Source organism: Petaurus breviceps, unplaced genomic scaffold (assembly GCF_028583685.1).
Source record: "Petaurus breviceps papuanus isolate PSGF00001 unplaced genomic scaffold, PetGlider_PUasm1.0 171, whole genome shotgun sequence".
NCBI lineage: Eukaryota > Metazoa > Chordata > Mammalia > Diprotodontia > Petauridae > Petaurus > Petaurus breviceps.
This window is the reverse complement of record NW_027185754.1, coordinates 10,963,799-10,977,638: the sequence shown is the minus strand read 5'-3', so window position 1 is coordinate 10,977,638 and position 13,840 is coordinate 10,963,799. Positions and strand designations below refer to the sequence as shown.

The 13,840-nt window shown below is 36.5% G+C and overlaps 1 protein-coding gene and 1 pseudogene across 4 annotated transcripts in view; both read left to right on the top strand.

The window, feature by feature from the left end:
• Nucleotides 1-13,840, top strand: part of PHKB (phosphorylase kinase regulatory subunit beta) — a 251,881-nt gene that overhangs the window by 104,312 nt on the left and 133,729 nt on the right. For all 4 annotated transcript variants that reach the window (XM_069082551.1, XM_069082552.1, XM_069082554.1 and 1 more), the window contains one exon: nt 11,170-11,233. In XM_069082551.1, the coding sequence (XP_068938652.1) occupies nt 11,170-11,233 (64 nt within the window). The remainder of the gene's footprint in view (nt 1-11,169; nt 11,234-13,840) is intronic.
• Nucleotides 9,275-9,844, top strand: LOC138157274 (large ribosomal subunit protein eL24-like; annotated as a pseudogene).

Sequence of the window (13,840 nt, the reverse complement as noted above, 5' to 3'; positions counted from 1 at the left end):
ACTCTGAACAGCCACATGAAAGAATGCTCTCAAACTACATAAGTGAAATGCAAATTAAAATGTCTCTGAGGTATCACCTCATACCTTGTAGCAAAATGAGAATAGTGGTTGAGGGATTGTGGAAATACAAGCACACTAATGTGTTGTTGGTGGATTGGTGAATTAGTATAGTCATTCTGAAAAGCAGCTGGGAATTATGTAAAGATAGTGACTAAAATGTCTAGTTAATATCTGAGTTGAGATTTGAATTAAGATCTTCCTGACTCCAAGTAAGGAGCTCTTCTAAGAAATGATAAACATGAATATAGAGAAGCCTGAATAGACTTGTGCCAGCTGATTCAAAGTAAAAGAAATGGAGTCAAGAAAGTGCTATGGACAATGATGATCACAACTTAAATGGAAAGAAGAATAATCGCAAAACAGTTGATACCGAATGCTGTGAAACATCTCACCCACACCTTGGCAGAAGTGAGAGTCTACAGGTGTGGAACATTGTATGCAATGTGAAATTTTTGTTTTGTTCACTTTTGCTAGGTTATTTTTTTACTTCTTATAAAATTTCTTTGATGTAAGGGATAGTTTTCTGAGAAGGGTTAATGTGGAAGGGTACAGGGGCAAATTTAAGTAATGTAAAGACAAAAAACATCAAATCTCCTTTTTTAAAAAGAAATAGAGGGTTGATCTAGGTATAAACATCCCTTTTAGCTCTAACATTTTATTAATCTAGTTGCATTTACATATTGTTTGAATTGAATGAGACTCTGTAAACTGGGAATGATATAGGCTTATTACTTTGTGAATTTCATTTGCTCCTTTAGAGTATGTTAGTGAATTAGTATTTCTATATATGACTTACAAGAGTTAATACATCTCCCAAGGCTTAAGTTTTTGCCAAAGAAGTAGTTCCCTTCAACTACAGAGTATAGATCAATAAATCTTATCTTCTATATACTCAAGAATGGATGTCAGAGTTTAAAATGAAAGTATCAATTCTAGGCCACCATGGTGTGACTGAGGACATTTGTCAAAAGGCCAAAGAGAAACAGTAAAAGCTGAATTAATTGGAAGCCATGCCTCTTTACTTCTGGGAGAAAGAAACAAAGCACAAGAAATTAAGCTACTGCAAAATGCCAGCTTCCCAGATACATATTGGGACCTATACAAATTCAGCCTGGTTTCTCATTTGGTGTACATGAATAGGAATATATGAATATAATTTCTATCATAATATTTACCTTAAAGATCTTCTGGAAAGTATTTTTTCCAGAAAAACAAAATTATGTTTATTATATCATCCTTCTTGAGCCAGTAAAGTTAAACTAATACAATTATTAGTAAGGATCAAAACAAAAAAAAAAGTTTTCTTTCTCAAGTTTTATTAGCTGTAAGGATTTTGTCCTTAGTCTTTGTATCTCTTCCAATTCCTACAGCTGAGTGCTCTATATTATAAGATCTTAATGATTTTTGTCAAATTGAATCATATCTTCTAAATTGAGTTGTCATCTAAATTAAGCTAGCAACCAAATTATAAGGAAACAACTGACTCAAATATGATTAAAATCAATTCACTTACAATTATAGAATCATGGATTGTTATAACTAGAAAGGGCTTTTGATATCATCTCATCCAATCCCCACATTTGATCCTATGAGGAAACTGACTTCCCCCACCCCCAAAATGATGTGGCTTTCCCCAAGATCTTTAACAAAAATGATATTCAACTGCATGACTTTCTGGTTTCAAAATATTTATGCTTCAGAAGATGTTTCATTTGCATAGTTACTCCTGAAACCTGTGTTGATTATAGCTTTTTCATTCCTGTGGCCAAAATAAGAAATCACCCAGCGACCAGTCCTCTAGTTACTAGCTTCTTAAAACTTTTCTAGTCTGACTCTTAGAGGATTAAAACAACCAGTTCCAAACTCAAAACCTTTCTAAGCAGGGTAGTTAGGACCAACCAGAATTTTCAGTCCATTGGCATAGTCTTTGAGAACTCTGGTTCCCTCTTTGCCAAGAAGAGACATCTGAGGAAAATATGAGTGGAGATTTGCCTAATCAATATTTTTGAAGATTTTTAAAAAATGCTACTGTATAGCCACTTATTTTTGACTTATTCTTACTCTGACTTCTTTGCTTATAAGGTATTTGAATTATTTCTTTTTCTTCTCAACTTTACACTACTTGTACTAAGCAAGTAGAACAAACCACTAGTGAACACTACCAGGAACCCTGCAAAGTAGATGTGTCCTGGTGAGAAATACAGGCTTCATCTTGTTCTGTTATAGCAGCTGCAAGTCAGTCTAGTGAATCATTAAGGATTTTATTTTCTAGTCTAACAGATAATTGTGATATTTTCTTAGCCACCTTATGTATGCAATATCAATCCCCCCTCTCAACAGGTCATTTTTTTTTTTAGCCGAGTAGAATGTACACTTTGCATTTAATGGGTTAGATGAAAAATCTAAAACATTTGACATTGATTACCTGATATTTCTTGGTACATTGCTTCAACTTTTGGTCTGTACATTTCTAACTGTATTTTCCTTTTACTATTTTAAAAAGTATATCTGACCTCTGCTTCTTTACTTTTATCTACCTCTACCAGGCCCTCCCTAGAACAGTTTCAAATGTCTTTTCTATTGTACAAACACAAAACTAGAACTTCTTTTTTCAGTGGCAAGGGTGTGAATCTATTATAGCAGATGGCATTCCAAGACTTCTGTCACCTCCAGAGGAGGGGCTGTGATAATAGTTAGGTTTGGGACTGGTGTTTTCCTTCTAGTTCTATATGGTATATGATAAAGGTTCTATCAACTAGTTCAGAACTGCAAGAAATATAGATCATCTACTCAAACCCCTTTGTTTCAAATGAGAAAGCTGAGGCCTAGAAAGGGTAAATTATTTGAGGTTGTACTTGAGGTCACACAGCTTAAAAGTGGTAGGGTCACCATTAAAGTATGATCCTTTTATTTCAAATTCACTCTAATTTCTACTGTACGTATATACACACACACGCATATATGCATGTGTATGTATACACACACATACACACACACATAGCATAAAGTACTTGTTCCTCTACTTTTTGGAAGAACATGTGTACTGTGTAGTGGCAGACTTCACTCTGGCTGCCCCATGACATTTCAGTGTGGGTTCTCTTATGCCTCTGTACCAAGAGGACTATTTGCCCAATTGATGAAGGATATGTATGATTGTAGTGCCAATGTGATATTCAGAGCACCCACAGTGACTTTGAACATGCTTGCATAATTCTGAATCACAAAATATAACAAACTCTCCATATAGAAGCAAAACATTTCTTCAGACACCAGAAAGCCAAATCCCAACACCAGAAAACCAAATCCATCATAGCAACAAAGAACTTAATTAATATACCTTATCACTGCAGGAAGCAACACCATCATCAAAACCACCAAAGCCTTCCCACAAACACTCATAATTCTAGCTTTTTTCTTACCTGTATCCCCCAGCTCTAACTGCTCTGACTTCCAGTTTCTTCCAAGCATCTGCTCTCCCCTTTTTGCTCCACCCATTCAGCAAACCTCTCCTACCACAGGCTCCATGTGATGGCATTCAGCCTATTGGGGGCAGGGAAGATCTTCAAATTCCCATTACGATTACAATGGTTTTATAGCTTCTGTGATGTAGTACACTGGTCCAAGAACTTAGAATCACCAGTTTAGAGCTAGAAGGGACCTCAGAAATAGTTGAATCCAATCACATCATTTTTAAGATAAGGAAATGAGGACCAGTAATGTTAATTGACTTGCCCAAGCTCACTCACACAGGGAGTAGAGATTTGATCTCATATACCATGACTTCAAATTCAGCAGTCTTTCCAGCATACCATGACCATGCTATCCTATTGCATTTTTACCTACAGTACCTTCCCTCATCTTTGCTACCTTTCATAATTCCTTCCTTCCATTAAGGCTAAATCCAAGCACAGCTTCTGTATTGTCCTCCCTCATCCCCTCCTGGGCATGTTTCCTCCATTTCTGTATATTCCTGGACTAAAGAGAATGTATTCTCTCTGTTTCCATATATTTTGAGATTACCATGGTGTATCCATTACTTCCTATCTGGTATTATACTTATGTACTGACATTATATTATATTCCTCACCCTCCTGATTGGAATATAAAATCCTTGACAGCAGGGATGAAGTCTCAGTCCTTGAACTCAGTTGTTCTTTCCTTGGTCCCCAGTTCATTATTTCCTTTTAGGTAAAAAATACTTCTCCCTCACCATTTGATTTCCAGCCAAATAACAACCTTGACTTTTGATGTTGCACTTTAAAAATACATTTCCTCCTAAATCCTTTCTGTGAAAACTTGTTTTTGTTTCCCCCAAACAGGAGCATTTATACCTTTCCTGCTAAATTTCTTAATCAGTTAATAATTCTCCTTTTCCAGCTGTCTTTTCAATGCCCAAATCAGATTCCTATTAATACTTCTGTCTCAGTTCATTCTGTAGTCTCTTCTACTACATCCTAGACCTAGTAGCTGTCATCCCTAACACTTTTTTTCTCTTCTTCTAAAAGCCATCTCTGATGCTCTTCTCAGAAACTCATTTTCTCTTTCCTTTCATTCTAACTCTGCCTCTTTCTCCCACCTCAGCATAGTGATATATCTTGGGTCACCCTGTCCTTTCTACTCATCTTGGAATGATTAATTAGAACACAGCAAAAATCTGTAATTTTTTTAAAACCGCTTTAGTCACCAATGTTATAATAGCCCCAGTTCCATTCAGGAACCGTTACCCCTAAATTCAACCGCCCCCCAAATGTATATTAGGCTCCATGCTTTGGTTTTGTATTTCTGCATAAAAAGTAGCAAGGATAAATGATTAGTAACTGAGTGGTTTGGGACTACTATTCCAGTGCCAAAGTTCATGTAACACCAAATTTAAGAACTTTTACATTTAAAAGCATAATTCATTTTTTCATTTGTAAGTCATTGTATGACATACAAAAATGACTGTACAGACATAATAAACATCAGATTGAAGTTTTTAGTTTAATTTATTAGAAATGTGTTTCATATACAGTTTTCTAGTTTTTAAAAACAGAGTAATCAGTCACTAAAGTGTCACACAGGTATCTCCATAACATTTGATTCATTTCATGTTGCTTTTAACATTCTTTTCAAAAACTGAAGTGATCATCTCTGTTAAACTTATTTCTCCTCCTGACTTCCTTATTTTTAAAATACCAAAATTTCCCAGTCCCCTAGGTTAGAAAATTTGGAGTTGTCTCTGATTTTTTTCTCTTTCTGAAACCCTCTTCCTAGTTCCTTTTAGAGTCCAAGTCCTGTTGCTTCTTCTACAGTATTTCTCATATCTGTTCCCTTGCTTACATTCCAACTGCTACCTATAGAGTTCAGACCCTTGTTAATTCTACCTTGGACTACTTGCAGTAAGCTTTTGATAAAGAAATCAAAAGCTATGATTTTTCATTTAGTAAATAGGTCTTACCTTTAGAAGGCAGTAGAGTGACTTCAGGAATTAGGAATGTCATTTTAAACATAGAATACACCTTTGTTTTAACTGTTTATGAAAGTGTTGATTATCAGCAAGGGTGTAAATAATTCAAGAGATTTATCTGCAACTGCATCTTCTTTGATGTCCTTCTTTGAATTGATAATCATCTTTTGTTCTCATGGAATGTATAAAAATGTGAATCTTGTTCTTTTGGGAGAAATTGTGTAGTGTGAATTTTGGCCTCAGGTCTCTTTTCCCAGCAATATTACAGTAAAAGCTTGTAAATTGACATTATAGATTTATGTTCTTAACACTCCTAACAGGTATCTCAAATTACAGTCTCTTTAACTCTCCAATCCATTCTACACACTACTGTCAGACGAATCTTCCCATTGTAGAACTCTGATAATATTACTGACTTAGAAATCTTCAGGAGTTTCACATTTCCTGACCTCTAAAGAAAATCCAAATTCTTTTCTCTGTCATTCAGGGTCCTCTATGATGTATTAACAGTCTATTTTCCAGGCTATCTGCTAATATATCGAGGTGAAACACCTCTGTGTCTTTGCCTATACAATTTCCTCTGCTTGAAATGCTTTCCACATATTTCTGCTTCTTTCAGTCCTACAATTCAAAGACCAATGCAGATGCCATTTTCTTCTTGTAATCTTTCTCTAAAAAAAAAAAAAAGCTTTGTTTTCTTTTGTTTTTAACATCAGCATAATTCTTCTTCAGCCCCAACTCTATAACCCTTTGTAACATACGTCTCTCATCACCTCATGGCACACCGAGTCAGAAGTTCTTAACTTTATTTTGTACTTTTCTCACTTATTATGTAAAATATAAATTAAATCTAGAATACACCTTGAAGATCATCTAGTCCAACTTCTCAGTTTACATCTAAAAAGTTGAATTCCAGAGAAGTTGAGTGACTTGTCTAAGTTGAGTGACTAATTTTAAGTTCTATGTGGACAAAACTTTCTCATTTTTATGTTCATTTTATAAACCTTTTCTTTGTCTTGCATACAGTAGCTGCTCAAGAAATCTTTATTGAATTAAATAGACAGTAGCTCTAAACTTAACATTTTTTGTGCATCTACATTTCTTTTGACTATATTCTTCACCCTGCAAGCTATCTCAGAAATGTTGTTGCTTGGAAGAACTCCAGCAGAGAGAATGTAGATGGATTAGTGCAAATCTATCACCTCTCCTGGAAAAAAGCCAATACCTCATTCTACTGACTAATTTTGGACCAATTTTATTACCATCTCATATATTGAAAAGGTGTCTTTTACACATATCCCTCAAATGACAATGTTATATTTCAATAACATTGAATTGTCATATAACAATAAGATATTTGAGCAACTATTAATAGGTTAAGTTGAAATATTTGTGTGATTTAATAAAATAAGGGATTTTTTTTAGTGTGAGTTTTCCTATCTTTTTTATTTTTATTTTTTGGAGAGGGGAAGGCAAGGCAATTGGGGTTAAGTGACTTGCCCAAGGTTGCACAGCTAGTTAAGTGTCATGTGTCTGAGGCCACTCCTCCAGTTTTTGATACTACAAAAAAATGTTACTATTTTGGTGAATGTGGGAGAAAATATACTTTAAAACCTATAATATGTGCAGAATTCCTTTTTGCCTATATTATAACCTGATATAAGCCTTCATATTCTGATATTAATCTACTTTTCCAGCTTTATTTCATAAAACTCTCCTTTGTATGCTTTTTATTCCATGCAAATTTAGTGCTTGAATTCATTCTCCTCTCTCTCCAACTCTGTACATTTGTATAGACTATCCATTTTGTTTAGAATACACTCCTTATTTATCCCTCCCCAATGAAGTCCTTTTCTTCAGAGTGAACAATTCGAGTCCTGTCTCTTCCATGAAGACTTTCTCAATCACTCAAGTGAAGGGATCTCAGGTTTTTCTAGTTACCTTTGTCATATTCTACTTTCTATTCTACTTACTTAATGCAATTATCACTTACATCTCCAAGTATACTTCAGACTTTTAGAGATCAGAAAGGTTATTTTTTCAGCTTTAGATCTCTGTAGCATAGTACTAGATCTGTGTAGGAAATAAGTTCTTATATGTTTGCTGAATTGATTTATATGTTGTTATCTGTTTATTCTCTTTGCATACAAAACGAAACTTCCCTTTTGAAGTGAGCATAAATAAAATCTTGCTATAGTGCAGAGATAAAAAATAACCAGAAATTATTAAATTCAAGTATTGGTGAGGTTCCTTTAGGTCTGGTTACTTAACAGTCAGATAAAAGTTTAAATGCCTTCCTTTTTATTTAATTCAGCAAGTATTTACTAAGTATCTACAGTTCTAATATTAAGGATGACATTAGGGAGGGTTATTCTTACCCACTCTCACAAAATTTGTATTGGTATCAGGGTGATTAGGTTGCACAGTGAATAGAGCACTGGCTCTGGAGTCAGGAGGACCTTAGTTCAATTACGGCCTCAGACACTTGACACTCTAACTAGCCATGTGACTTTGGTCAAGTCACTTAACCCCAATTGCCCTCCAAAAAAGCAAAAACAAAAACAAATTTGTATTGGTACCACTGTGAAAGCTAGAACCCCAGCCTACATTTATTTCATTGATTGACCATTACCTTATAACAGGCCTCATGATAAAACAGATTCAAACCCACTTTTTTTTTCTGAGCTTTCCTTGCCATCTTCTTAGTTGTACAAATTCCCCAACAACTTCAGTGTCACCTTCACCTTCTCACTCTCACCTCACATATCTTGCCTATTGTCAAATCTTGTCATTTCTTCCTTCACAGTAAGAAGTCCTCATTTATACTCTTCTATTCACTAAGATAACCATTACCCTCATCAACTTTTGCCTAGATCAGGAGTAGGGAAACTGCGGCCTCGAGGCCACATGTGGCCTTCTAGGTCCTCAGGTGTGACATTTCAACTGCGTTCAAGTTTTCCAGAACAAATCCTTTTATTAAGGGGATTTGTTCTGTGAAGTTTGGATTCAGTCAGCGGGCCACACTTGAGTTCCTAGAGGGCCACATGTGGCCTTGAGGTCATAGGCTCCCCACCCCTGGTCTAGACTATTAGAATAATCTTCTAGTTGGTCTCCCTTCCTCAGGTCTTTCCCCATTCTAATCCATCTTCCACTCAGCTGTTTAAGTGATTTTCCTTGAGTGTAAGTAACCATGTCACTCCCCCTACCCAATAAATTCTAGTGGCTCCCTATTCCCTATAAGATCAGTTATCCTCTATTTAGCATTTAAAGCCCTGCACAACTTAGTCCTATCCTACCTCAGGCCTATCCTTTTCCAGAGAAGGAGAACTTGATGTCTGGGCTGTAAACTTGGGTGATTGGAAGAATGATTGTGGTCCCGACAAAAGCAGGGAATTTAGGAGGGTAGTGGGTTTATTGGGAAAGTTAATGAGTTCTCGTTGGAAATGTTGAGTTTCAGTTATCTATGGGATATTCAAGTGATTGTCAAGTAGGCAGTTAGACATATAGGACTAATACTCAGGAAAGAAGTGAAGACTGAAAATGTAGATTTGGGAGCCATCTGCATAGAGATGATAATTGAGCAAATGGGAACTGATAGGTTCACTGAGATAGAATGTAGAAGAAGAGAACACCAAGAACAAGGTATTTGAGTATACCTTGTGCATAGGAAGCAGGACTTGCTGACCCTGCTAAGGAGATCAAGAAAAATCAATATAATATCCAGTGAAATCCAGTGACAACAGAGTAGTGTTACCTAAACCCAGAAAGAATAGAGTACCTCCTCTTCGCCATCTTCCTGACACTTGCAGCCATGAAGGTCGAGCTGTGCAGCTTCAGTGGGTACAAGATCTACCTGGGTCACAGGAGGCACTACGCCCGCACGGACAGGAAGGTTTTCCAGTTTTTTAATGCAAAATGCGAGTCTGCATTACTTTCAAAGAGGAACCCCCGGCAGATCAATGGGACTGTCCTGTATAGAAGAAAGCACAAGAAGGGCCAGTTGGAAGAGATTCAAAAGAAAAGAACTTGCAGGGCTGTTAAATTCCAAAGGGCCATCACTGGGGCTTCTCTTGCTGATATAATGGCCAAGAGGAACCAGAAACCTGAAGTTTGAAAGGCCCAATGAGAACAAGCCATCAGGGCTGCCAAGGAAGCAAAAAAGGCTAAGCAAGCAACTAAGAACACAGCTGCATCTGCTGCTAAGGCTCCTACAAAGGCAGCACCTAAACAAAAAATTGTGAAGCCTGTGAAAGCTTCTGCACCCCTAGTTGGTGGAAAATGTTAATTGTATACTAAATTAGATTAAATAAAAGGAAATTTAAAGCAAAAAAAAAAAAAGACTAGAGTACCTAGAGTGGAAGGGGGTGGTCAGCAATGTGCCATAGATGATTTGGGGGGAGATGAGGTTTGGAACAGTGGCTGTGGGAGGATACAGTGCACAATGGAGAATCAATCATGGAAAACTACATGGGTTGATGTCTAAGAGTAAGGATCTATTTGAGATGAGCTTTTTGAAATTTGTAGTGGATCTAGCAGCATAGTTGTATGGAATACTTCAGTATGGTTCACCATCATGTGATTAGTATCTGAAAAGATTAATAGTTGAAATAATTCAGGCATGGGCTTTTGAAGAAATGAATGGTAATAGAACAAGAGGATAAGGGATTCAAGGTTAGAGGACAGTGTAATGTTGAATTCATTAACTTCAGGGTCACAATTTTGAAGGGATAAAAGTGAGACCAATCAGATGATGATAATGATAATAACAACAATAATAAACCTTCATATCATACCTACTGTGTGCCAGATACACTGCTAAGTGATTTACAAATATTTTCTCATTTGATTGTCACAACAACTCTGTGAGGTAGGAATTATTATTATCAGCAGGGCAGCAGTGGTGACCTGGAAAAGCAGAGAAGGGTGAAATGACTTGAGACTAATTGTGAAGATGGTACTTTGTGAACCCTAAAAGCATTATATAAATATAAATAATATTCTTTCTTCTAGTCCTGTTATATACAGAATTACAAAGTATTACACATTAGAATATACTCTTTAGGGTAAGAATCCCAATCCGTTAAGAAGAGGTTACATGAAATGCCAAAAGAGAAGTGGAGAAATCAGAAGATGGAAGCTATTTTTTAAAAAAATTCAACCATCTGTTACTATGGCATTAAATACCTCACATCAAATTCTTGAACAAACTGTCTTTGAGTGGATATATTTGTCTGCACTCAATAGCAGGTACATGAGGTATTAGGTATTATATCTTTTTTTTCCTCCAAGTTTCCATCCAGATTGTTCTATTACATTAATCTGAAACTAATTATGTCTGACATGGTAATTAGTGAGCACTTATCACTACCCTATACCTTCTTGTCAAGATGACTCTTTTAAGTTAGATATTAGAACTCCATGCTGAAAATAATGTTATTACTATCAAATCTAGAGAGTGAGCCAGAATTTTTTTCCCCAAATGATCATTTACTATATCAAAGAACAAGTAAAAATGATAAAGGGATGATATCTGTCATTGCTCCCCTGGTTAAGATGAGTATTAACAAAGGAAAAAAGCTTTTAGAGATCCTTCAGATGTTCGGTTTTATTTCTATGCCCAGATTCTTAGAGTACCAAATATCTTTTTTATTCCTCTTTTCCAGCTCTGTTGGCTTAGCAAAAGCAGTTCTAGAAGCAGTTAATGGATTCAACCTCTTTGGCAACCAGGTAAAAAAATACCTTGAACTTTAAAATATAATTATGTTAATTTTAACTACATTTTCAATGTACTCTCATTAGTCTTTAACAAATTACTTTCAGTCTTACATAAAAGGATACAAAAAATTAGGTGGCAAATTCAACCCAAACTTCAATGTGTGGGGTTTTCTTTTTGCTTCCTTTTAAAAAATGGATCAATAAAGTGTCAATTTTCTTGTTCCAAAACTCTTGTCTAATAAAATCAGCTACGTCCTTCATAAAAAGATATCATTTTCTTTACTCCATAGCTACTTTCCTCCTGTGGTCCACATTTGTTCTTTTACAATTTTTAAGTCTTTTAGAACTTCTCTTCCTTTTATATGGTTCACTTTTTATGTAGAGTCCTGTCGAGGGTTACCTAAACGAGGTCAGTTTTCTCCACTTTTCGCATCTTTATTCCTACTTCTGAGCTTTTGCTACTTTACTCCTATGAAATACTGCTCATCCTTTAATACCCAAGCCTTGACCTACTTCTTCCATTAGCTCACTTGCTCTTACGTTGTGTTGGCATTTACTCCCATATCATACAGCTTGGGGATGCTTTTTCACAGCTTCATTTGTGTATGCCATCTTCAGTGTGGTGTTTAAAAACTTTGAGAGACAATTTCTAGGTAATTTAATAACTTTATTAATAATGCCAACATTTTAAATAAAAGGTCAGTGACATTTTTGAATGCCAAAGACCCTCATGGCAGGGCACTAATAGCTTTTATGACCTTGGAAAAAGAGTATTCCTGAGGGGAGCAATCAACTTGGATTGGTTGACACTTAATGAGAGGTAGATTTTACTAAGGAGAAGTGAGCTCACTCCAATAAGAGACTGAGATTGCCATGGGCAATCTGGACAAAGAATTTATATTCTCTAACCAAGCCTTAGCTAGTTGGGTGGAGAAACAATACCCAGGATGAGAAGAATGAGAAAATGGACAAGGAAATAGGACAGGGAAAAAAGCTGGGGTCTTCCCAATTTTAATAATTGGCTAATAATATGAGAGAAATAATAATTTGTCTCATCAGCTATATTAAGGACTTTCATATAGAAAGATGGTTTAGACTTCCTTTGGTCAGAGGGGAGAACATAGAGGAATGGCTGAAAACTGTGGAGGCAGATTTTGGCTTAATGTAAGGAAGTAATGTTTAACAATGAGACCTGTACCAAAGGGTAATGGGCTGCCTTGGGGAAAGTACTTAAAGTGGAAGCTGAATGATACCTTGTCAAGCATTTTATTGCAGGGATTCCTATTTGGATACAGGTTGGACAAGATAACCTCTAACGATTCTTTGACTCTTTGTTACCATAGGTCCTCTAGGGCAAGGCTTTGAAAATAGTGCTTTATATCTAGTAGACAACAGACACTTTGTAAATACTTAATCATAGAATCTCAGATTTGGATCTAACACTCTCCCTTGTTGTTGCACAAATCCTTTGTGTGACATTCCTCAGAATTTGAATTGAATAACCATAGCTTATTTCAGGCAGAAATAAAGCAGAATTGTTTATTCCTTTAACCAAACAGCTGTCACATACTGCAAATAGAACAGATGATATCTTCTAGTTTTACAATGTCCTTATCAGAGAGAATCCTAGTTTTTACAAATTCCTTCTCATCTTTGTTTCTGATGTGGAAAATTGTGCAAAATCCAACTTTGAAAATATATTTCTCCACCTATTCTCTGTTAATAAAAAATGCTCCTGCTCAACATTAGCTCATTAAAACATACATATGATGCTTCTAGTGTTTAAGCATCTCAAAGTTGTTACCTGTACTTGAAAAAGTAGAGACCTAATTAAAAGTCAATGGCTGACAAAAGTAGTGACATAGGGAAGAAAGGTGCCATCCAAAGAAACAGACAGACACCCTTTCCAGAGCTCTCTGCTCTAAACGAGGCAGATCATGGAAGTATTCTTAGTTATTTCAGAGAATATCACTACTACAATTTGCAAGTTTTTATTCTGTGCTCTCAGCTAAATCAAAGTAGAATTTTCAAAATGACAACCTCTGCTGGTAGCATGGTCTGTGGCTTCTTTAAGATATTCTCTTAAAACTGGAGCCTCATGGAGGCAGAGCCAAGATGGCAGAGTAGAAACAGGACTTCCGCCGGCTCCAGCTTCCACCTCCTCCAATACATGTAAAAAATGACGCTAAACAAACTTTAGAGCTACAGAACCCACAAAGTGACAGAGAGAAACAAATCTCCCGCTGGAGGAAGCCCAGAAGGCCGGATCCATCGCAGTGTTCTGGGAACAGAGCACAGTCCCCACTGGGCCACAATTTTAGCCCCAAGGCAGCCCTGATCAGCAGCTGGGGCTGGAACTGACTTCACTAGAGTAAATCACCAGCAGCTATAGCAGTTTCCAGACTTCTCAATCCACAAATATGAAAGACAAAATAAAAAGTCAGTGTAGAACTTTGTTGGGAACAGAGGGAGCTTGGTCTGGCTGCTGATGCCTGACCAAGAAGCAGAGGAGGTGTGGTGGCTGCAGCTGCTGCTGCGTGGCTGCTTCCAGTGCTGCTGGCCTGCAGATTGTAGGGGGACCAAGTGAGTATTCAGAGGGTAATCACTTTTGCTTTGACC